The sequence below is a fragment of the Aplysia californica genome, unplaced genomic scaffold (assembly GCF_000002075.1).
Source record: "Aplysia californica isolate F4 #8 unplaced genomic scaffold, AplCal3.0 scaffold00621, whole genome shotgun sequence".
NCBI lineage: Eukaryota > Metazoa > Mollusca > Gastropoda > Aplysiida > Aplysiidae > Aplysia > Aplysia californica.
This window is the reverse complement of record NW_004797891.1, coordinates 56,187-82,161: the sequence shown is the minus strand read 5'-3', so window position 1 is coordinate 82,161 and position 25,975 is coordinate 56,187. Positions and strand designations below refer to the sequence as shown.

Genomic DNA, 25,975 nt, shown 5'->3' with positions numbered 1-25,975 from the left:
CTGAAAGTTTTCCGGTTTTTCATCTTTTCACTCACTCTCCTCCTTCCTATATCATCTACTTACACCGTATAGTCATGAGAAATTTCCATTCTTTGCTGTTATCACCACTGGTTGACTCTAAGATTAAGTTGATTCTCATAATGTTGTCTTTTTATATTGTCAGCTCGTAAAAGAAAATGAAGTGAATTCTATCTGTTTATCTTGCCTTCTCATGGCACTGAATAGTGGTTTTGGATAGTTAGCAGGTGCTCTGGTGTGGTTTGCTTCTTCTTTCCTGTCAAACATCTATCGTACTTATCTCTCCGCCTTCTTTTCTGTGTCTGTTACTCTCTTGTAAAATCTCTAATCTTCGGCTCTTATATGACCCTATTGTGTTGCAAGTGCCGTAAAACTCTTACTAAAACCCCCCAAAATATTAATAAAATAATGGTTAACTTGTTGATGTACCCAATACCAGGGTGAGAGAGGCAGATGATGAAAACTCTATTTAGTTGAGGATCTGATTGTGTGTGTGTTGTGATTGTGTGTGTTCTCATTACATGTGTTCTGATTGTGTGTGTTCTGATTTTGTGTATTCTGATTGTGTGTGTTCTGATTGTGTGTGTGTTCTGATTGTGTGTGTTCTGATTGTGTGTGTGTTCTGATTGTGTGTGTTCTGTTCTGATTGTGTGTGTTCTGATTGTGTTTGCGTGTGTGTGTTCTCAATGTGTGTATGTGTGTGTTCTGATTGTGTGTGTCTGTGTGTTCCGATTGTGTGTGTCTGTGTGTTCTGATTGTGTGTGTCTGTGTGTTCTGATTGTGTGTGTGTGTTTTCTGATTCTGTGTGTCCTTATTGTCTATATTCTGATTGTGTGTGTGTGCCAGGTCCTGCCCGAGGCGTTGTCCGGCGTGAAGGAGGCGCTGAAGGACATGACGAACCACGTTATTCTGTGCGGACCCCTGGAGGCGGCCGAGCCCGACGAGGTCGTGGAGCTCAGATGGGTGGACAACGACAAGAACTTTAGCAACGGGTGAGCACTTTTTTCCCATGAATTCTTTTTTATTTATTTTTTAAAAAATTTTATTTGGTCGCTTTTAAGGACAAGCGGGCTAACCCAGATTTCAAGGGTTTCCAGAAATCTTGACATACACCAAAAGTGGGCATTGCCCTACCTATATTCTTTTTTATTTATTAAAAAAATTTTTTTGTTTGGTCGCTTTTTAAGACAAGCGGGCTAACCCAGATTTCGGGGGTTTCCAGAAATCTTGACATACACCAAAAGTTGGCGTTGCACTACCTATAGGAGAAGTTTGGTTTCATTGTTGTGTATATTTGTTTGGTTATAACAGGGAAAACTCTCCTTGCCTTTTAAAGAAACTGAACAAGGGGCAAAAACTTTGTCTTCAATTTTCTCAAAACAGCATTTTTCGGGATAGCCCCCTTGTGCTTAAAAGTGACCATTTTTAAAGATTAACTTAATTACGATTTTAAACTTTTTTTTTACTTTGTAGGTTTTTGGTAAGTGTTCGTAAATGGTTTGCCTGCACAGAACTATTTCGCTTAACAATTTCTTTTTTTTTTTTCTTGACACCATCATCTTGTGCTTTATTTTTTTGTTTTTAATTTTTTGTATGTGAAATGTTGACTTGTTTTTGAGTAAAGTAAGTCTGGTTACTGGCCTCTCCCAATGTCATGTACAACCTGTTAAATCTACAATACACTGGTCTTGCACAAGCATGGAAACCTTTGTTGGTACCTTAAAACTTTTGACATCCACTGAGGGTTTCTCAGGGATAAAGTATGGGAAACAATGATTTAGACGTTGATTCATTTCAATGTACGTTAACAAAATGCTGTTTAACTTTAATATGCTGTTTCACTTCAATATATTGCAACGAAAATGCTGAATCCTCAGCGTGAAGAGCTTCATCGATGACTCCTCCCTGGAGGGCGTGGAGAGCATCAGCGTCAAGTCTCCGCCAGACGTGCTAGGCGACTCTCTGGCCATACGCTGGACCCGTGTCTACTTCCTGCGGCAGGAGGACTCGAACCCCAGCCACGTGGACCCCCAGGACCTGTCCCGGCTGACGGAGGACATCGCTCAGGGCTGCTGCAGCGCGCTGGTGGCTCACCTGGAGGAGCTGCGCAAGGACGGGCTGGTCAAGCTGGGTCTGAGGGTCAAGCTCACGCGGGAGGCGGTCAGTACACGGGCTGGATTACTGGGCTGTCTGGGGATTGAAGGGTTGTTTTAGTTTTAGTAGAGGTTTTACAGCGCTCGCAACTGTAGAAGGGTTGTGTGGATGGGTGGTTGATGGAGTATATGAGTTATTGTGCAGATGAAGGAATGGATTGTGGTTGTTGTATCGATGGATGATTGATTGCATAGATAAGTGATTGATTGTGTAGATGAAAGATTGATTGTGTAGAAGGATGAAGGATTGTTTGGATGAAGGACTGATTATCTTTACAGAAGAATGGTTCTGTTGATGAATAAATGATTGTGTAGATGAAAGAATGATTCCATTGATGAATAAAGGATTGTCTGGATGAAAAAATAGCTGGGATCAAACTAACACTTGGTGGAAGATGAGGATATAGAAAGGAGCCCTCATAATAATTGTCCTGATGAAAATCTGAATGATTGCACACTTAAGCTGATACCCTATACATTTTTTGGATCTGACTTTTAATTTTGGTATATCTGTGGTTTTGGTGGAAACAAGATATGACAAAGACACACTTTTTAGACTTCGGTGAAGACATCTGTTCTCCCAAATGTGTTTGATGACCTCCTAAAGTTATTTTATCAAGTTTTGTTTGTCTCTCTGCTGGGATGCCATATTCTTCCCTGCTTGACTTGGCCCTGGCAGATTGGGTCACGGCAGGCAATCTCCTAAATAGTCTAAATTGTATCAATTGGGGCTTAAAACATTTCCAGTTTTTAAATCTCACCTGGGATTGAGATCTAGAGGCAGATCTGAGGTTTATATGGCACAGCTAGCTGGAGGTGAAGATTGCTCAGATGAGAGACAGGTGATGAGCTCATTTTGGCCGCCATTCCCAGTACCCAGGGTGAAAGAGGCAGATAATAATAATGATGATGGTGATGATGAATGTACGCACTTTGGTTTCTACAGCAAGTGAAGTCATTTATATTCTGAATGTTCCTGATGAAGCCTGTTGAGGACGAAACGTTGAACTTGTCCTTAAATATTTTGGAAATAATACCAGGTATTAACCATTTTACTATCTGCTGTATACAGTGATGGTGATGATGATGATGAATCCTTTAATCACATGCTTCCTTTCTTCCTTTCTTTCTCCAGGTGGGCTACGAGGTTGGGTCGCGGGGACGCACCCTGCCGGCGTCGATGATGAACAACCTGGACACCTTCCTCATACCCATCATTCACCAGGCCTCGGAAGAGGGCATCGTCATGGAGCTGGTGTTCAACATCGTGGACTAAACACGTCGTCCTCCTGTGCTGTGAAGACCCCGAGTTCGGTTCCTAAGTGGGAGAATTTTTATAGAGTAACTCAGTCTTTCTGCTGGAATGTTGTTTACCTCTCAGCCCGAGTTGACCTTGACTGATAGGCAGGGTTGAAAGCCCGCCTCCTTAATGATCTAAATTGTTTCGACTGGGGAGTTGAAACGAATACATTTAAAGCATTTTCAAACTCCTGTGCTGGGAGGAGTGGTATAATGTCGGCTACTATTGTGCGTTCTACAACCTACGCGCGTTGTACACAGGAGTGCAACACACTTTTGGGACAACACTTTTCCCTCATGTTTCTGGAGTTCTGTACATCTCTGATCTTGTCCCCTGCACTATGGTGTGACAATGAGTGCCCTGAGTTCCTGACTGGATTTTGACTTGGTCCTGTTCGCTGCGATCCTGTGAGGGCTCGAGGTCTTTCTACAACTAGGTCGTGCCCACACCATCCCCTCCATCTACCCATCCCTCCGCCCCCCCACCCCCCTTACGCATGCTCAAAATATTAACATGTGCTGCAGAAGCGGTCTTGTCACTGGCTACATTTATGTGTGGCCTGAGAAGGGTGGCTGTGATGTTGTGTGGAGTGTGTGCCGTGATTGGATGGAGAGAAGAAGTAAAATTCGCTCACTCTGAAAAAATGACACAAGGCAAAATAGATGCCAGAACCGTGGCTGTGCACTGGGAAGACTTAACTCTTTCCATGCACAATTATATTTTTCCACTTGTACGTAACACGTAGATGTGTAGCTTGGTGTGTGGGGTGCTGTATGGAGAGTTACCTCACTCAACCCTAGGCCTACATTTTCGGGTTGTCAGCTCTCCCTTGAGATTTTTACCACTTTTTGAAAAATGGAAAAAAAAACCCCAACTAACTAAATTTTAACATATCTTACCCAAATTTGGTACACATTTGATCCAACCCTTTTTTTGTGTGTATTGAAAATTTGAAGGCAAAATATGCCCTTTTTTTATGCAATACTCCATGGAAAAAGGTCTACATACACAGTCAAAGAGTAAACAAAAAGGGAAGAAAGGAAGTGTGTTCAAATTTCGAACCCTCTCACATGGTTAACGAATATATAGCTTTCTATGTTCTAAATTTGGGCTTGCACTTCTGGTCATAGTCTGTTTCTAACGAAAAATGGTTACTCTTCCAAAAGGCTATAGTCTGCTTCACACAAAAGTAGTGTTTTCGGTCCCGAGAGTGAAATTTTCCATACCGATACAGTCGGTGTAAGGGTTAGAGGGTTGTGTGCGCATACTGATTTTATTGGCGTTAGGGCTGGGTGAGTTAATGTTGTGTGGAATTTTTCAATAAGTTTGTCGGTGGATTTCATTTTTAGAGACTGAATTGCTGGTGCTCTACTCTAAAGGTTAATGGTCAGTGGATGCTCTGGTGTTGTTTTCTCCAGCTTTACCATCAGACATCTGTCTTCCTTATCTCTCCTTCTACTTTTCTCTGTTCTGTATATTACTCTCTAGTAGGACCTGTAATCTTGAGCACTAATATGAGGTATTTGTGTTACAGGGGCAGGGGAAAATTCCTAGTTAAGCTAAAACTGGAGTAAGAATTCTTTTCTTGGGTCTGTTTACATCATTTAGATTGTTGTAGCTCCTGGCAAGAGCCGAAACGAAGAGTTCTTTTTCTGGATGATGAGTCTTGAGTGTTGAGTTTTGCCTGTGAGTCATGAGGGCCACTCAGTATGAATTTGCTTTCAAATATTGAGAAAAAGTAATTTTTTTAAAACAATGAGTGAAGAGTATTTTCTGTTTCGGTGCTATTCCTTTTGATATGCAACTTACAACCCTAAAATGGATTTGTTTTAGAAGATTTGTATATTATGTTATCGAGTTCTGAATTTTTCTTTTATTTTTAGTTGATGCTGAGCCATTACTTTTGTATTTTTTTTTCTTATTTTTTTTCTCAACAGAACAGAAGTTACAGTATGTTGACTAGCAGCTTTTATATGTAAGGGAAATAGTAATTGGGAATGAAAAACATAAGCAGCATTTAGTGATTGCGCTTCTTTTTATCTTTCTTTCCTCTTTCTCATTATCATTTTGTGTCTGTTCCTTCTTCTCTTTTTTGGGGTATTTGATTATTATTGTTGTTGTGGTGCTACAACATTAGGAATCATTACTTCTCGAAATATTGTCAGAAAGTCAGCAAGTAGATTTAGTGTACCAGTATTTTTTGTCCTTATGCATCTCTGCGGTTTATGACTCAATATTGGTGTTAATTTTACTTGGGCATTGCAAGAACTTAGCTTTGTGTTGAGCTGGGTGGTAGAAGAAATGTTTTGTAATCTTTTCGACTGAAGTTGCTTTTTCTTAATGTGCCAGTGGTTGGAGGATGCCACTGGTATGTCCTAGTTCTTTGCTTTCCCTGTGTTGTTTCTGCCTGTCACTTTTTCCCAGCCACAAAGCGTCCGAGAGCGTGCCAGTGTGCGTTTTTTGATGTATTTAGGAGTTACCAAACAAGACTAAAGCGTACGTTGTTTCAATACAGATCTGTGTGTCTGCACAAAAGGTGACACCCCCCCACTACCCCTTTACTTTATGTTGCTAATGATGACAGTGGCTATCGGGAAAGTCACTAGTCATTTATTGGCTTAAAACATTATTGAAACACACTTTTAATTTTTTTTGAAGTTCACATCTCTAATTAGTCATACAAAATGTATTCCGTTTTGTACTCTTTCTCTTCGCGTCAGGAAAAAAAAATCAAATGTAATTTCAACAAACTGCTTAGTAAGTTTAGCAGTTTGACAGTATGCTTAGCAAATGTGTTAGTAAGGTAGGGTGAATTTAGAACCTGTGGACCGGGTGAAGCTGTGGTCACAGGTAGGAGGTTATGTCATGTGCAGTAACAGCACTGACTGAAGTGTCTTTAGGCCATTCCCAAAGGGGGGGACATTTCTCGTTCAAGCATAGTAGAATTGTAAATGGGCTGACTCATGTCACGCTCATAACTGTGCCTGATCTACAACATGGAACTACTGCTTTTTCTTTCCTGATCCTTACTATTGTTATATCCTCTACTTCTTTTGTATGTCACTCTCTTGTGACCTGCTATTTTGGGGTGCCTTGATAGTTGAAGCCGACCTTGTGCTGTTGAAGCTAGAGAGGTGAGCAGTCTAAGTCTGATTCCCTGTAAAGACTTCTCTGTTGACACCCACCCCTTGGCTCTCATATGACCTTATGCAGTTGCGAACGCCGTAAAACCCTCTACTATAAAAAGATATAGTAACAGTTTCTTGTGAACATTATACTCTATGCCAGCAGCTGTATATGATTTCATGGTGGCAGAATTTAGTTTTGCCTTTTTTTTTGGTGGAATTTTATGTAGCATATTGTACTCAAAAAATTATATGCAGAGTATGTGGGATCACCTGATGTAATCATCTAGTATGAGGGTGACGGTTGGGCACTCTGATGTGGTTTACTCCTTCTTTCCTCTCAAACGTCTATCGTCATTATCTCTCCTTTTCTTTCTTTGTATGTTACTCTCTAGTAACACCTCTAATCTTCGGCACTTCTGTGAATTAATTGTGCTGCAAGTGCCGTAAAGTATTATCTTATCTTAAAACTCTTTCTTACTAAAACAAACTAAACTCATCAAGGGCTGGTTTGAAGAGAAAGTTTTGCAATATGCCGAAATGTTGTGAGCCGTTGTGGACTCGGTGGAGAACAGAGCAAAGTGTAGTGCCATGATTGTTGATATGTCTCGCAATCTTCTGAGATTCCTTTCTTCAGTTGTTTTTTTTTCACTTCTATATTCAACTTGAGGAAGATTCTCAAGCTTTTTCTTTTCTGCCGTGCATCATGTGAAGTGAGCAAAGAACAAAATTGTTTGGGGTTTTTGGTTTTTTTTTACGTGAATGCTGAGCTAGTTACTGTGTGAACGCTGGTTATTGTGGGGCTGGTGGTTACGGCGGACTGCATCAATGTGTGGAAGGCCAGGGTTCAATCCTGAGGGGGTTCTCAGATACTCCTCTTAACCTCCCTAGAATATTATTTTTCTTGTTAGGCTGCCTGCTGTCATGGAAAATGATTTACGGGGGGGGGGGGGGGTCAAACAAACTTTTTTGCTCTTAGTGTGGACTACTTTGTGTTAAATAAAACTCCGAGCTTCAGCAAATGGACATGAAAAAATGTCCTCAGCGTCAGTATACTTCTTTTTTGGGCCTGAGAATTCTTTGAGAAGGTCGATGCATTCCGGAAGGTCGTTGTGGGGTTTCTCCGCTGTTCACTTACAAATCCCATTAATTTATAATCTGGTGCTTTCTGAAGTTGTGTTATTTATGCTTAGAAGTATTTGTTGTTATGTTTTTATTATTATTATTATTATGATGCGTTTTGTAGCCTGTAAGTAGACGATAATGTAACCAGTACAAGTTAACCAGTTCTCTTTTGTGTTTTTTGTAGATTTGTACAATTTTTCTTTTCAATCGCTGTGGAAAAGATTTCGTTCTCTCCTGGTTCATCCTGAATCTCTCGACTGTTTGATGATAATGTGATGAAGAGAAGGAAGATAAGGTGGTCTTGAACTGCCTTGAGGTGACGATTAAACAGTGAAAGTTTTTTCTTTAGTTGTTGGAGATGGTGGATCTATGTACTCTGTTCAGTTGACTGTTTTGCCGAGGGTGTTTGTTGTAGACAAGTTGCTACCTTAGAATTACGAAAGTCTGTCTGACATTTTTGGCCGTTTTGAGTTACTCAGACCATGATGTCAGAAACCATATTATGTTCTATCTGCTCTCTCAAAATCTTAAGGTTATTCGGAGTTGTTATTGAGATATTCAAAGAATTGCATTCGTCAAAGCTTAACCATGTTGTGAAACTCAAAATTTTACTTGTCAAATTTCTCAAGAATAGGTATTAAGCAGATAGAACTTTGTAATTTTAGGGTGATGAAATATTAATGGTCCCGTCTATGATATTATATGTGTGGGTGTCATGAATTATTATTATTATTCTTCCCTATGGGGCATTATGATAAGGAGTGGGTATTTTCTATATTTATATCAGTGGGTGCCTCAAGTTCAGGCTGTCCTGTGTGTCTGTTGTGGGGTCCCTGGCCTTAGGAAATACAGTGGGACCTGTCCAAGACAGCCAGCCGTTGTTGAGGAGAAAAGTCATCTTTTTTCCCTATCAAACATCTATCGTCCTTATCTCCCCTTCTTCTTTTTTATGTTTGTTACTGTCTTGTAACTCCTCTATTCTTCTGGCGCTCCTATGACCTTATGCAGTTGCGAACGCGGTAAAGCCTCTACTAAAACTTTTTAAAAGTCATGGGAGACAGCAGTCCTCCTGGAGACTGGCATTGTAATATAAGAGGAAAAAACCACAAGGGGGGAAGTAGGAAGTGGTGTTTTGTACAGGTGGTTGTCTTGGACAGGTGGCCCTTGTCAGAGCAGGTTTGACTGTTCCTGTAGTGTGTGCGAAAAGGCTGAGAAGTCTGGGACTCTGCCTGTGTTTTGAAAGACGTGTCACTTTGGGGGGTGAGATGTAGCAACTACTTTTTTGTATTTTTTTCTACATTTCTGAATGCTTCGCGGGAAGCCAGCTATGTTTCTGGGTGTTCTAGGGTCTGTTGGGGTAATAGTAAAGAGCATGCTGTATAGCATTGATATACGCTATTTACATGCAGTTATTATTATTATTGATTTGATTTTTTAAATAAAATTTGTTATTTGTGAAGACTGTATCATGTAAACCATGCAATATGAGATTTATTCTTTCAATAGTATCTTTTTTTTCTATGGTTCTTTTTGGCTGTGTCATGATCCCAGAATGTATTGAACATGGAAAGCCAAGTATTGTCAGGTGAAGTGTCATCAGCATTGAAATGAGCGTTCAAACGCCAAACATTTTTTTGTTGTTGTAGAAAAATGAATTCTCCTTTCCTGTTTCTCATTATATTTTATGGAATGGTGCAATTGATTAAGTCTCAAGTCAGTTCTGTAATAATTTAATTTAAGCATGCCTGATGTGTGTAAAGATAATGAACTTTTGTATGTTAAGAGGACTCCAAAAAAAAAAAAGAAGAAATATCTTGCCTGTGAAGTTGATATTTTATGACGTATGTGTAGCTGTTTATTTGATTGTGTAATTGGTGCCAGTTTTCCTGTGTGTTTTTTTGTTTTTTAAAATTCCTTTGAGTGAATTGACGAGTTGTTGAATGTATTTGTTGCGCATGTTCCCTACCAGCAAACTTGTTTACCTCATGTTGCCGTGTGATGAATTGTTGTTTCCGACTTTCAGAATTTTTGGGAAAGAAAAACCATATACGTTGCTGTGACCGTAGATATGTAGGGCAGAGGATGATGTACCGTGTACACGCACCATTGATTTTATACACGTACATGCTTCCTTCATGAACTGTTATTACCATTACCATACTTATCCACATACGCACACTACTGGGTTCCTAGAATGCGGTTCCTAAACTTGTCTTGGCTTTGTGGGAGATCTGACAGTCCTAAAATGAGATTGGACACATTATTGTTGCTCTAGTTTGAGTCTGATCTTGAGAGGAAAGTGGTGTCATTTTGAGATATACAAGTCTAGAAGAATGACATTGGACATACCATCAGAGGGTTTCAGGTTCATTTCCCCTTTTCAGCGATAGGACATTGGACCCTCTGAAAAGGTAGGCCTACTTTGCCTAATTTTCCTAAATGCACCCAGCAGCAAACTGACTCTAAACAATTGGTAAAAATGTAATTTTTTTTCTCTGTCAGTTGTCAGTTGAATCACAATCAAGATATTATTTTCTCTGTCAACCGTGTCTCTCACATGAGGGGCTGGTTTATTTCAGTGAAAAGTAGAATGTCCAACCCCACTGTAGCAGGTAGCATTTTAATCATAATCGAGGTCAGTTTTCACATTATTTTTTTTAAATCGCCAGCTAAAGAAAACTGTTTTTCGAAATGTCCCTCCCCAGCAAGGCACAAGTTTAGAACCTGTTCCTGATCTTCAACCACTCGCTGACCACACAAGCAAAAGGGCACAAATTCACGAGCAGACACACACTCACTAGTAGACACACACACACACACTCACCGCATGTAGATGATTATATGCCATGTAGAACTGGTTGTGTGTACCCCTCGGCTGTGACCAACCGCGACAAACGGTTGCTGTTTCCTCATACATAATGTCTTGTCCTCATCTCCCCCCCCCCCCTGTATTTTCAAAGTGTACACCGGTACCGTGTTGATGTGATAAGTCTGGCTATGACTCTGAGTGCACCACTTTTATTGCAGTTCAGAGGTCGTGCTCTTGAGCGCGCTACACTTTTATTGCAGTTCAGAGGTCGTGCCTTTGGGCATAGTACATTTATATTGCAGTTCAAATGTCGTGCTTCTAATCCCGTTGTGTGTACACAGATTCCAAGTTGCTTGTATGCCTGTAATACATGTAAATATTTCTATATATATATATATATTATGCATGTACTCATGTACTACATGTAAATAATATATGCATGTACTCATGTACTACATGTAAATAATATATGCATGTACTCATGTACTACATGTAAATAATATATGCATGTACTCATGTACTACATGTAAATAATATATGCATGTACTCATGTACTACATGTAAATAATATATGCATGTACTCATGTACTACATGTAAATAATATATGCATGTACTCATGTACTACATGAAAATATTATATGTGAACAAAACCGGGGGATTACAGATTGGGTAAGAAGTGGAAGATAAATAGAAGCTGGTGGTTCCAGAATTTTTTTCAGGTTAAACAGTTCCTGTTCGTGTGAAAAAAATAATTGTCTATTGTACCCCCATGCCCCTTCTCATTTACTGCTCGAGCAGATACTGGGGTAGTTTCTCTCTCTAGTCAGTCGCTCATCTTTTCTCCAACATTAGAGACAGTCAGAAAACGTGGGTAGCTGTTGAGATTTTTCGTTTGTCTTGATATCCTGAAATAGGTTTGGCTCCTTGAGTGTAGTCTGAAAAAGTCCCTTTATTATATATTGGTGGTGATAAGCGTCTGGTACTATGTTTATTGTGTCTAATGTTTTGACTGATGCTGATTTCTTACTTTGACCTAAATTAGTCAAATAGTTTTACTACTTTAATATAAGATAGTGAAAAAATATCAGCTTCATACTGGAGCATAGTATGTGAGTCACAAAAGATCTAAAGTGTGTTGATGGGGGCGTAAAAAAACCCCACATTGACAAAAAAGTGTTTTTGATTCTGTTGTTAACAGTCAGGAACTGACCTCAGAGGTGCCATGCATCCTGATGTGAGTTGGTTTTTTTTCAACCAGCCAATGTTGTTTTTAATTCAATCCTACACGTACTCAGGTTTCAGTAATCGTTTCTCATGTTCAATTAGAGTGCATGTGTAGGTGAGGTGAATACAGCCCGAGTTCGCAAACCGCTTGACATTTTTCTCAAGGTAGTTTACGATGTAGTCAAAGCACAATTTAGTTTTGCCCATATATATTCGACAGCCTCTGCACCTTCGACTGAAGTATTTTTTATGGCTTGATAGAAGTTGTTTTCTCTGTCAGTTTTTTGATAGGCAGATGACCTCTTTAACACTGCTTGCCCTTTGGTTGAAAAACATTTAGATAGCAGTTTCTCTCCAGTTTTTTCAACGCATCCGTGAGCTTTGATCAGCTTTGGCTATCCAAATTAGCTAACAGTTTGGAACAGCTCTTCTGTCTTTTTTTTTTTGTTAACTTGCATTCTTAAATTTTTTGTAGGGCCTTGACAGTTTTTCTTTGACAGGATTTTGATTTCCTGTAACCTGGTAACATTGTTACAGGATTACTTAGTTGGCATTTGCTCTTGTTCCAAGTGAAGACGACAGGGGAAAGTCTGGTGATGTCAAAATCTATTCCTTTGTTTTTTAATTAAGTAGGCCCTACCTACTGTGCAACACAATGCAGTCATGAAAAGATGAAATTCATCTACAGAAACCAATAAATAAATATGTCACCAACAGAACACAAAGACTTCAAAGAACTGTACACACAGGAGAAACCTGAAATGATGGGGTGAATTTTTCAGTTACTGGGAAAATGTGACATCACCAGAGAGTATTTAATTATATTTAAGAGTCTCTGACATCACCGGTTCCCCTCCCAGTAGTCTTCAGGTGTGTAGTCGTGTCGTGTAGGCAAGAGGATCAGTGTAGCGTTAGTTACTGCCTGTTTACTTTTGACCTGCCCTGCATATAGTCATAGCCCAAGTCAGCAGTATACAGTATTTGAATAGTGTGTGTGTATGCATGGACATGAGAGAGTATGTGTATGTGTGCATGGACATGAGAGTGTGTGTGTGTATGATGTGTGCATGTATACCTTGCAGTGGCGTACCCCCTGTCCAGTTCTCCTCCACTGCTCTATGATAAAGTGTTCCAGTGAGACCGCCAGATCGACAGCTGAGTATAAGACTCTGACAAACACCGTAATGCATTGTTGATGTTGATGTTGTGTCTGTCAGTCTTGCATCCACCCGTCGGGATGTCTCTTATTTGTTCTCTTCCCTTCCTAATCATTCCTGTAGACAGTGCTGGTCTCACTGAACCTGTCGCTAGCGTCACTTTTGTCAGTCCATGCAGACATTTGGTCATTTCTCCCACGCCCCTCTTCCCTCTCGTCTCCTTTTTTCTACCGAAAACTTCTGAGTGACTATTGATATTGTCTTAGTCTTAGAAAAGCATGTGCATGCTGGATTTCATTGGATGTGCGTGCCACATTTCCAGGATGTGTCTGAAAGTCTTTAATTAGTGCTCAGAACTTTTTGTTTCATTTTCAGCTAGTGGAACTCTGCTCTGTAGATGTGATCCCAACAGTTCTTTTGAAGGTCTCAACTCAACTAGTTCTGTAAATGTGTTAGACTGGGTGGCATCTCTTCCTACATTGTATGTAATTACAGTTGAAATTGTCCAAGACAGTCACACTCTGTTGAGGAGAAAAGTGGTTGTTTTAGACATGTTGGTGTCTTGGATGAAATCATTATAATTATAATATGAAAAAAAACAACCACAATGAGGGAAATGGGAAGTTGTCGTTTGTACAGGTGATTGTCTTGGACATGTGGCTGTCAGAGCAGGTAGGACTAGTCTTATAATAGCTCCGACATTGTTTCTCTCAGCTAGATATGTGTACACGTAAGAGTGAGGCATTGGCATGAATGATGAGAACATTTTTTTTTATAAAGTCAGGAAGTTTATGTTAATGTTGTCGGTAATGTGTGTCTTGAAGTGTTGTAAGCTCAGCTTCAACAGCTTGTAAGACTAAGAAGACATAGTAAAGCAGTTTTTGAGGCAGAGGAGAGGGGTTCAGATCCTGTTTTGATTGAAGCTGTAGCCAAGTTGTTGAAATAGTTATTCAGATTCTTCACTCCATAGTTTTCCGGGGGGGGGGGGGGGGGGGGGGGGAAAGAGAAAGAGGGGGAGCTGCATGTGCCCTCTTTGAGACCCTGAGCGTTGAGGGCAAGAACAACAGACGGATGAGTACTTATGGAGTTGTCTAGAGATGTTCTTGAGAGGAAATCTACAAGCTTGCATTAAGATATGGGGGCAGGGGGGGTGTTAAATAAACTAGAGCTCATGGGGAGCAGGTCCTTCGTACACAGACGTGGCAGAATGTGGCTCCCCTTGAGAGAAAGCTCTATGGCAGTCTGTCAGAGTTGGAGCGAACTGCACAGTTTGTGCCCGACATCGGACTGACTGTCTAGCTGCTGTCATCGAGAACGAGGAAGAAGAAGAAATGGGGAGCAGGGTGGGGGCTTACTTGAATTATTTAATTTGGGCACGCCGGCTATGCCGTTGAGGGCAGGAATGCCTCAATGTCTGACAAGCACGATATCACTGCCGTGAACTCTAGTACTGTATGTATATATATATATATAGAACCTCTTTGGCGTGGAGTCATTGTGTGTACCGACAGTAGCCAACCCGAATCTTCTCAATCTCAATGTAAAAACTTGTGAGAAATAGACTTTTACATCCCCTACTGTACATTCATTGGGTTTTTTTCATACCATTTAGTGAATATTGTATGTACATATGAATTATTATTTTAAAGCACATTAAAAGAACTCTATTGCAATGTCATGTGGCTTTTTCTTGGTTGTGTCTTAGTTCTGTTAATTATGTGTAAAGTATTGCTATTGTTTAGTTAGTTTTAGTAAGTTTTACGGCACTTGCAACACAATAAGGTCAAATAAGTGCCAAAGATTAGAGGTGTTACAAGAGAGTAACAAACATGAAAAAGAAGGAAGAAAGTAGAAAGATAAAGATGATAATTGTTTGATAGGAAAGAAGGAGCAAACCACACCAGAGCACCTGCCAACCACCCACAAGTACCTTTTTGTGTGCACTGACCACTACAACAGTGTCTGTGGTGTAGCAGTTTGGAGCTTCGCTATTGCACACAGGAGACCCAAGTTGGGAGAAATTTTAATCGAGTATCTGACGGTCTTTCTGACGAGATGTTGTATATCCCTCCCAGTAAGTCCCGGCACAGGCAGGCTCAGACAGACAGGGTTGGAAGCACGCCTCCTAGATGATCTAAATTGTGTTGATAGGGGTGTAAAAAACACTCGCATGTCATTTCAACTAATCACTGTTACTGTCCAGTGGTTTTTGGGGGGGAGGGGGGGAGGTCATATTATGAGCGCGCCGTCTTGTCCAGTGTTTAGATTTTTAGTTTAAGAATTTACAGCACTTGCAACAAAAATAGTTCATATAAGTGCACAAGATTAGAGGTTTTACTAGAAAGTAGCAAAAGGAAAAGAAGAAGAGATAAGGCGGATACATGTAGACGTTTGATAAGAAATAAGGAGCAAACTACACCAGAGCACCGCCAGTGAAGGGCTAATGAGTCGGCCACTGTGGTAAAGATGACACCCTACCGACAACAAAAACTGAAGGAAAAAACCCAAGAAGTTCCATTTCTTTTATCTTTTACACTTTTATTTCAGTTTGACCTTAGTCAACAACACATTCAAAACCTCATCGAGTCAGCCATAACAGATTTATCTTTTCAACTTTCACAAACAGACAGACACATTCATTTTTCATCCCATGAAAGATCACATCCATGTTATTTATCATATTAGTTGGCTTGACATGACCAGAAACATGTCCTGTAATTTATATACATATACTATACACATTGGCATAGAGATAGACATTCATACTGGTACAAACGTAAAAGGATTTGTTTGTTTGAGTGAAGAGAAGCACTTTGACACAACAAGGTCATTTTGTGCTGGGAAAAGGAAAGACAGACAAAAAAGCAGGGGGAGAACAAAGAAGTAGAACCAACTAGTCACATCCTCCAGCCACCTGCCTGTGTATGTGTGAGAGTGAGTTACCCACCTGTGTATGTGTGAGAGTGTGTGTGTGAGAGGAGTTACCCACATGTGTGTGTGTGTGTGTGTGTGTGTGCACGGTTGGAGGAGTGGGTGTGTGACAGCTGAATGGCATTTAAATCGGGAAGTTGGTGTGACTTTGTTTATGCTTGTGTAATATTAAACAGGGTATGTATCCCACAAGACACAAATAGGTAATTTTGAACATGAACATCCCCAAGTAAGTACTCCATGAGACAAAGGTAGGTAATTTTGAAGATACACCAGACAGCACAGGGCTTCAGTGGTCTATTAATTTAAGAACAGACCTTCAATTGACAGATCAGCGAGAGAGCTGAAGAGAAGACAATGTAAGGAGAAAAGATGCTGCTACAAACAGTCTGTGGTGTATGCGAGGCACCCCACGACAGGAGAGTCCCCCCCCCCCCCCCCCACTCCTCCTTCCTTGTGGTCAATACAATATCATACACAGCAGTGAAATCAAACAATATAACGAAATCTTTGAGAAAAGGGGGGAGGATGAAAGACAGTGTGGGGAAGAGTTTATCAATTACACTGCTGAAAACTACAAAATCTTGTAATATTAAATTATTATGTTCACAAATGCCCAGATGATTCCAGTCATCCCCTCCTGTTGTTGTTATCGATCCAGCCTATGATCCAATCACCAGAGGCTCATAGTTACAGTGGCCTTGCTCAGCCTACTGGAAATGAAAGCCAGCCTCGTTGAAGAGATTCAGCAGCCTGTCAGTTGAAAAAAAAAGAATAAAAAGAACTGTTTTTAAGAATTTCTGTTTGGACAACACATAATTTTAGAGCACTCAGAAAACACAACACACGATATGAGAACTTCAACATTAAAGTTTTGATCGAATTAAAATGCAGGGTTCTGTCTTTTATTCTCAGACACCTGACCTGAAGTCAAAAGTTTTGTCACCCCGTGGGCAACCAAAAATCAGATTTTTCAAAATTACCTGAGCACCTTCAAGAATTATTTCAGGGATGTGTCTGGGGTTTTGAGAACATATCTGAAAAGTTACAAAGCTGCATCTGCAAACAAAAATACAGTTGATAGACACAAATATTCTGGGTTAAAACAACAACAAAAATATGTTAAGAATATAAACTATTCTTTTAGAGAAAATAGTGGGATAACGGGGAATTAAATGGATCCTGTTTTTTGTCACACTACAAAGCTATTCTTTTAGAGAAAATAGTGGAATAACAGTGAATTAAATGGCTCCTCTGTTTTTTGTCAAATCACACTACAAAGCCACCGCAGAAAAAAACCCAACTCACTCAATGAAGTCATCGATGGACATGCTTCGGGCACGTTTCTCCTCAAACCCTCCCTTCTGCAGCAGCTCCACCACTCTGTCCTTCACGTTAAAGTCCTCGGGCACCGGCTGGGGAGTTGCGAAGTGCGTGTTAGTAAAGATACTTTTAAATAAAAATGTTACAACTTATACCACTTTGTCAACCCTTTGATAATTAACAAAAGAATACTTCAGAATTCCCTGCGCACTCCTAAAAAATTATTTCTCTGTAACTCAAAAGTCACGACATAATATTTATTGTCAACAGCTGAATTCAATAATGTTCATTTTGATCAAGCTTTAACTTTTCTGCTGCTTATGTTGAGCACAAACATGAGCTCAAAAATAACTTTCCGTTATAATTGTAACTAGAAATGTCCTCTACTTAAAGTGAACTTTTTTGTGTGTGTTTTATTTAGTAAGAGCTTTACGGCGTTCGCAACTGCATAAGATCAAATGAGGGCTTAAGTTTTTAAAAAAATGAGAGTCTTAGTTTTATGGTACTTGTAACACAAATAGGTCATAAGAGTGCCGGAAAATAGAGGTATTTCTTGAGAGTAATCTTCATAGAAAAAAAGAGGAAGCGATGAGGACGAAAGATGTTTGACAGGAAAGAAGAAGCAAACCACATCACAGCATCTGCCAACCACTCATGTCTGAAGTGTAATGGTTAGTCTCCTAGTTGTTATACCCTTACAGTGTTGAAAGGGGCGTTTGACCTGCCTGTACAGTGAGCAGAGACCTAAGACAGAACACTCACTATGTTTCTCACTGAACACGACACTCTGTAATTCTTCTCCAAAATTTCCAACACTTTAGAAAACCTGAAAAAATAAAGACAAAAAAATTGTGACAATGACAATGAGTATGAGCACAGAGGGGTTCCGGTACACACGTCTCCAAGCACAACGACCGTCACAGGGAATAAGTTCTGCTGCTCCACTGGTCTCAGCAAATAAAAGGAATAGTAAGAAGGAAAAAAAATAATATTCCATGTACGCTACCACAAGAAACAATATTACATCAAATGTCAGAATTTGCAGATTTACAATGCTAAAAATAATCATATGTAAAATATCTGGCATCTGCGTTTGTTACCATTTTTTTGTCCTAAAGTTGCCACAAAAAATGGCAAAAGTTGCCATTAATCTTCAAGCTTTCAACTTGCTGTGATGACGTAATATATTGATAAATGTAACTTAATCTAAAGCACCAGAATTTCTTGTGCTCTGTTTTAAGCATCCAAAATATTATTTGTAGCCACACAGAGTGTAAAAAATAAAGGTTTCGCAACAGAATGAAATCAAAATTAGAACAACCACAAACAACCGCAAAAAGTAACAAATAAAGGCGTATGTCCACATATCTGAAGATTGGCCGTTTTAACCATAAACGTGTTTAATTCAAGAAAAAGTACAGGATATTACATGTAAAGTATGGAATCACACACAAGGGGCCTGCCAGTGCCAGTATTCAGTTTTGGTGGAGACACGCTCTAACAATACTAACATTACACATTTATACATGTATATATATATATTTTTTAATGTAGGAACATCAAATTAAATGACATTACGCTGTATAAACACACGCACACATACATCAGAAAAATAATCCCCCAAAAATTAACACACTAACAAAGAGGGAAAAATAAAAGACAAACAACAATATAATAAATAGTATGTAATGTACTTATTATCATTCTTCGCGTGAAAATAACTATACACGGACACCTTAAAATTATCAAAATACACATCTATGTTATGAAGTAGCCTTTTCTTTTTGAAAAATGCAAAAATCGCGTCCGCGATTCGTGGACAAAAAAAACCCGCCAAAAATCGCGGCCGCGACAAACGCAGATGCTAGTAATATATGTATTTTAGAAATTTAGTTTGCGATGCAACTTCTATTATTTTTTTTGGAAAGTGTTCCTGTTTAAAAGACATTTTGAATCTTCTAGACCACTAGAATAGGAAACGGTTAGTCGGAAAACAGAATATTCTACAGTTATGATTATGGCTAGAGAGAAAGACTATGAACAAAGGAAGTGAGGAAAGAGAGAACTGCAGAATCAATCATACATTAGTAAGTATCAAAACCTGAAACCTAAAGACAAAAAAAAAAAAAAAAAGGCTTTGAGACCATCTGAGGAAAAAGATTCACTTACTTAAAAGATGCTCCAATTGTTTTGTTCTTCCTTGAGAAGCAAATCCTTATCAAACCATCCCATTCCTGTAAGGGAAACAAAAAAAGACATTTGAGATGGCACAAAAAATACTTCTAAGATGAGATACATTTTTATTGTCCAGATCCTGGCATATCGGTTTGGTGTTTTACCACGTACACACACACACAAGCTATGGCTTTTGCAGATGTACTAAATGGGAGAAGGAATGGGTGTTTCAAGGCCAGTGAACTGTACATTTCCAGACTTCAAATAAACAGTGAAGAGAAAATAATCATCTTTAGTCTGAAATTCCCCCTCCACTTCACCTTTTCTTTAGCTATGGGACTCTACCAACCCCAGCAAATTAATGAGCAAAAGAAGATCTCCCCCACAAAAATAAAAACTACCCAGATCCATTCCAGTCACTAATTTTTATGAACATCAAAAGACAGATTTTGCTGTTACAAACGAGGGAAAGAACAGAAACAGGACCAAACAATGGCGATCTGTCATCTTGCGACGAACAAAGAGAAAAGACTTCAGGCAACAAACAAAGTATCACAATGACTTTCAGAGAGTTTGTTGTATAGAACAAGGAAACTTACCTTGAAGTTGATGGGCGGCGGAGGATTCCTTGGCTCTATTCTGACAACACTGGACTCCACTTTAGGGGGAGGTCGGAAGTTGTTCTTTCCCACCTGTTGTCATTGAGTAAAAAGAAGCACATTGGGGTAATGATGGTCATTTAATGCAGGAAAAAAGTAAGACAGACAGAAAGAAATAACAGAGGGAAAGAAAAGAAATAGGACCTACTAGTGGCGCCCTTTAACTTTTTCCACTCTTTCCAGCATGACCAGGCGGAGGAAATAGAATATACAAATGCAACGGAGTCTGCTTAACCAAGCATGGTTGATTCAAAAACAGCTGTAAACCAAAATAACAGAAAATTCTGTCTTTTTCTCTTCAATCTGGGCAACCTTTCTAAACTTAAAACTTGGCAGCTTCCTTTTTCATGGAATGGCCCTAATTTGCCTTGCACAACAATTTATACCCAGCAGGATCTTTTTTGGGGGGGGGGGGATGCGGAATGCAGTAAAGGACAGTGTAGAGTTGGTGAGGCCGAAACTGAAAGATCTGGAAAACTATTGACATTTTCCCATATCTGTAGAATTCAGGAACCCATCAACGCAGCAACCATGATATACAGCAGTCAGAACCTGAAGCCATTATGAAAGTAAATTGTCGTGTTGTGAAAGGTATGTTTTATGAACAAAAAACATTGCGCACTTGTCAAATTTGATACAAGAAGGGAGGGGTCTATCTGTACTGTGCACTGAAGCTGCCATTAATGACACGATAAAGGAAGGGTCTATTCATAGAGTGCACCGGAGCCGTCATTAACTCTTATCTCCGGCAAGCCGCTGACAGAGGCTCGGGCACATTCCTTTACAACGACTCCAGCATCAAATTACTTTTCGGCAATTGCCGAAAACAGGTTTCTTTTACCGGAAGTTCATTCATTAGATGAAGTACTATCATAATAGGTACGCGAGTTGGTTCGCGAGTTTCGATTTAATGACCCATTTAGTGAGGGTCTCGTCATTTTTAGATTTAGTACCAAAAAAGGGCCCCGACGTAGTGAGTTTACCCCCCTTGGAGATAAAGAGTTAAGCGACCCAACCTGACCCGACCCGCAACAGACATGCCACATTACCTTCATGAGGTGGTCCACGCGCGCCAGCAGCTGAGTGTTCACCGACAGCCGACAGTACAGCTTGTCTCCCGGCTGGGCCACAAGTCGTTGGGCAAACTCTCGCTGGAACATGAGCACCGCGGACCTGCCACAGACAGAGGCATGTATTTGAAGTGTTCAGTGAAAAAAACCAACTTGTGACAACCATTCCGAATGTATCATCTTCATACTGATATTTTGAAGTATTGAAGTATTTAAAGTGAAATGAAAGAACTATGGTAAAACAGACAAAGGCTAAAGGTCAAATAATGATAAATAACAGGCTTTACTAAAATAATATAAAAAAACATTAGTGCCAAGTCTGAAAACTTAAAATTTATGATTTCCCAAAAGCTTAAAAAAATGTGACATCAAAAGCTTTCCTACTGAGCTCTTCAAATAGTTTTTTGAGTGAACTGAAGAGAAGCAAATGAAAATACAATCAATCGACTGAGTGAACTGAAGAGAAGCAAATGAAAATACAATCAATCGACTGACATTCTCCCACTAAAAGTCAACAAGGTTAGCATTGCATGCAGCCATCACATCTTTTTAAGCAAGAATAGGCTGGTAAATTGTGTTACAAAGGCAGAAAAAACCCCCATAAAATGTTTTAGTTTTATAAAAGGATTATCTATTCTAAAATTTAATCAAACAAAGGACAGCATACCTGAAAAATGGTCTGTGTAGCAAAAGCTTGAAGGTAAAAGGAGATGAAATCTGAAAAAGTAAATGTATTTTATTGAACATATTCCATGAGTGCCAGATTTTTCAACATGAGATGTTAATGTCTAGACAAAAAATACTGAAATAAAATGAAACCACCGTAGATGCATGAATAAATACGATTGTTTATATTTTAAAATCAAACCTTTTACTTTATTTTAAAAATTGTTATGTTTTTAAAAATTATGTGACACAGATACGAACAACACCACTTCTACAGCCAAACATTTACCTGGTAGGGCAAGTTGGCAACACAAACATCGAAGAAAGGCAGTTCTGTCTTCAACACATCACCAACCATCACTTGAAGTTTGGGAGCCTCAGGACTGTGGGGAAAAAAAAGAAATATATAATTTACCAAAATAAGCCCCAAAAGAACAGTCTGCCATACTCATTACTTACATCTGCTATCTTGAATAAATCAAGTAAACATACCGTTAATATCTACCCCTACAGTGCCACAAAGTTTTAACCTTACGAGCATAGTGGAAAGTAGATTTGACAAAACCTAAGAAGTGCAATTCATTTAAAAGGGGTGCAATTTGCTTCTCATTCATAGTGACACAGCAAGAAACAAGATTCCATGAACTATTTCATCTATGTTTGAAAACTAGAGAGACAGAGTGTTGATCTATGTCCGGGTTAGTGAAAGGCATGTGGTACTTTGATGATCGCTGCAAGTCCGGAAGAGGTCTCGGAGAAGCACAGAAGGCATTAGTCATAGTACTGCACAGACTATGGTAGAAAACAAATGGGAAGTAACAAGTACATCAACTTTATGATTTTTTTAATGAATTTCTGTTAAACAAAAGCATGTACAAAAACGTCATACAATAGGCTTTTAGCAGCGAAAATAATAAGGGCAAACTAATGAGATACTGATTCACTGGCAGGTAGACAAAGAAAATTATGACCAGACAGGAGTGTCCTTCTTGAGCTATATTTAGGCACTAATATCTTAAACGATGTTCATTCACCCAAAAATGTGGCTTAAATTCAACACTTCAATTATAACACAAATACAAAAAAACAAGTGCCACTTACGTTCCCTGAACTCTTTTGTGAATTTCAGCAACCATTCTAGGGTCCACTTCGCACGCCACCACCTGGGAAAAAAAAGTAATTTTTTTTTTTATAACATTCAAAACTAAAAATTCTTGACATTTACAGTATTAACCAATACAGCAAAATATATTATCACCATGAAACCCAACCCCCAACTCAAAAACCGAAAGACAGAACTGAAAACTAAGATAGACAATGCTGACAGGACAAACTAAAATATTTTCATTCACAAAGAAAGTATTCAATGGGTCTCTTATGTATTATGGAGCATGTTCAAACAGAACTTTTGCTTTCAATAGATCATTTAAAATCACACACACACAAAATTTTCGTCTTCACTCCGTCTCCTCCCTCCCAGCATCAAAAGTTCATTACTTGTTCTTCATTATCAATCAAAAGCTTACTGAAAAAAAAGGCAGAATTTTCCAGCCCAGACAACGTTGAACAAAACAGTTGACAGCCTCCATCAACTGTCAAGGTAAACTACATTTTATCATTCTTACCAACAATTCGAACACAAACAACCTTACTATTGTACTGCTGAGCAAATTGATTTTCTTTTTTGAAAGAACAAGATAGGAAGACACTCACCTTCTTCACCTTCTCCAGAAGTCGAACTGTCATGTTTCCTGTGCCGGGACCCACCTCAAGCACCACGTCTGTAGGCCGCAATGCTGCCTGAAATATCGCAATAAAAAGGAAAATTTCTTTATCGCTGTTTCATTTTCACCATGCTTTTCTTTCAATCAATATCCGACAACAAACAATCAAATGCTTTGCCCTCAGTTGGGCCATTATTCAAACTTAAATGAATCACTCTCAGTAATAATGAATAATAAAAATTTACAAATGCTGTAGGCCTACCCTTAGTGAAAAGAGAGAAAAAGAGCAATATTCTACAGCAACTGAAGTATTAAGATTCATTCATATATAATACAATTATTCTGACTCAGTTCAACAGCCTGGAAAAAGTGACCGAACAGTTTTAAACGTATAAAATGGACTCCAGCTCTAAGAGATTCTTGATTCTTCACTTTGCTAGACACGAAGCAAACATCTCTCTCTCTATCTTTTTATTTTAAAAACAGCAGACAGGAAAAATATTCAACTACATGATATATGACGCATAATAGTCCACCATAAAGTCAAAAAAGATCTATTCTAAAAAGGGAATAGCTTAATTTAAGTGTTAAAAAAACAACAACCACAAACAACAACAACATTGTTACATTGTTTGTATTAAGTACCTTCTCAACCATACTTGTGACAATCATTGGATTTTTCAGGATGTGCTGACCAATTTCTGTTCTGAAGGAGATACCTGAGAAAGGAAAACAAAGAAACATAATTATAAAAACCGGCAAATCTAGAAACAGGGGGATTATTTATAAATCATTATATTACACACCTGAATCTCATTTTTGAATGGCATAATTTCAAAACTGCCTACATTTTCTTTGAGACCGGCAAGATTTGCTAAAAAAAAAATCCATTTCAGGACAAAATATTTCACAGCTTAAGTGTTTGTAGTTCGCAACTTTTTATTTATATTTGCTTGATTCCGGTAACAAAGTAAGGTTAGGGTTAGGGGTGTATAATAGTGTGCTTCTTGTGCTAACCCAACCCTTTTTATCCAACTGAATCATGTAAAAAGGTTCCTCTAACTGGAAGATTGCAAAATGATGAAATGGCAATATGCAAAGTGAAATATGGAACCTGTTTCAAAACACAATAGCACACATTACAACACATTAACTTCAGTTTGACCAACCCACTCACACATCATAATTGATCATAGTATAGTCATCATCCTATCGCTAGTAGCCTCTCTAAATCTATACCCGGTGCCCATAGAGGATCGACAAACAGATCGCTCGATTCGTTGCCTGAAAACAAACGCGTTTGTTTTTTTAGGCTTTCACTAACTTTCTGAGAGTTTGAGTTTGAGGCACATGAAGCTAGAGTGAGCACCTAGCACACCTCTGTGATTGGTCTAAATATAGATGGCATATTCCGCGATCTATATTGTCGTCTTCCAAGGTTTCCCCCAAAAATCTTGGGTTTCCATAGCCATGACTCGCCAGTAACTGTTGACAAGAATCTGTATTAATTTGTGTTATCTTTTATAAACAATCTCAGCAATTCTTGTACAAATTTACCTTCTCATCAAAGTAGTACACACACACCAAGTACGCACACACACACGCAGCCCAAGCAGTTGGCGATGAAACCTAGACCTAGGATAGTGATGAGGCCCATCGCACGACAAGTGGCAAAGTGGACCTGCCACGGAGGTGAAATCTAGTCAACTGGCGAGGGAAGCCCCAGAAGACGACAAAAATAGATGGCGGAAATACGTTATCTGTATTTGGGTCAATCACAGAGGTGTGCTAGGTGCTCGCTGCAGCTTCATGTGTTTGAAGCAGCGACTTCTGCGATTGACACAAGAGCTACAATGATCGGGGGGAATTCCATTCCGCAACGAGCGACCACTACGAAAAAAAAGTAGAATAGAAGAGGGTTTGGAGTAGGGGTTGGACCAGGGTTAGGGTTAGGTCTCTATATATTTATGTGTTTGTTGGGGTGGTCGCTCGTTACATAAGTCTTTCCCAATGATTGCTTTGACTTTGTTGTGTGCCCTCAATCTGGCTAGCCCCACCCATCAAACCAAACCAATCGTGACTATGGGCACCTCGTATAAGTTTCTAGTTTATCTCCTAGAGTCTAGGATCTAAACTTCCAGTCTCAAACTCAAGTCCAAGTCTAAGACTAAGACCTGAGACCTAGATCTAGATCTACCTAAGTCTTCATAATATAAGTACCTAAGACTTAGGCCTAAGACAAGACAAGTTAGCCTACACAGTTCTATGACAAGACAAGAAGAAGACGTCTGGACGCCTGGGAAAGACTTGAGAATACTAAAATCACCTTGTCTCTGTACTTGGGCCACTTGCTGGTGTATCCGCGACTTCTTCTGGGCTCTTTCCTTCGGCATGTTGAAGATTTAATTTAGATACACAAAGCTGTAACAAATCAAAACTTCTGCGATAGTACACAGTGAGGCCAACGTGCTGTGGTCTGGTGAAATTTCACAACAAACGAAAGTACACCGGAAAT

At 39.3% G+C, this 25,975-nt stretch overlaps 2 protein-coding genes and 1 long non-coding RNA gene across 5 annotated transcripts in view; 2 read left to right on the top strand and 1 right to left on the bottom strand.

Annotated features, from left to right (window-relative positions):
• Window positions 1–6,206, top strand: part of LOC101855213 — a 32,293-nt gene extending 26,087 nt beyond the window's left edge. For all 3 annotated transcript variants that reach the window (XM_005107669.3, XM_005107668.3, XM_035972235.1), the window contains 3 exons: window positions 865–1,010; window positions 1,896–2,178; window positions 3,307–6,206. In XM_005107669.3, the coding sequence (XP_005107726.1) occupies window positions 865–1,010; window positions 1,896–2,178; window positions 3,307–3,447 (570 nt within the window). In that variant the 3' untranslated portion in view covers window positions 3,448–6,206. The remainder of the gene's footprint in view (window positions 1–864; window positions 1,011–1,895; window positions 2,179–3,306) is intronic.
• Window positions 6,207–8,698: 2,492 nt separating this feature from the next.
• Window positions 8,699–14,590, top strand: LOC118478506. Its single transcript, XR_004859090.1, has 2 exons — window positions 8,699–10,755; window positions 10,798–14,590. It is a non-coding gene; the product is annotated as an uncharacterized LOC118478506 (long non-coding RNA).
• Window positions 14,591–15,429: 839 nt separating this feature from the next.
• On the bottom strand, window positions 15,430–25,975 carry LOC101854980 (probable dimethyladenosine transferase). Its single transcript, XM_005107667.3, has 12 exons — window positions 25,787–25,975; window positions 24,106–24,179; window positions 23,450–23,536; window positions 22,838–22,899; window positions 22,026–22,119; window positions 21,738–21,787; window positions 21,050–21,173; window positions 19,941–20,033; window positions 19,336–19,400; window positions 17,929–17,992; window positions 17,152–17,258; window positions 15,430–16,596 (listed from the first exon to the last, which is right to left on the bottom strand). Exons 1-12 carry the CDS (start codon window positions 25,851–25,853, stop codon window positions 16,554–16,556), a joined length of 930 nt encoding a protein of 309 aa, XP_005107724.1. The 5' UTR covers window positions 25,854–25,975; the 3' UTR covers window positions 15,430–16,553.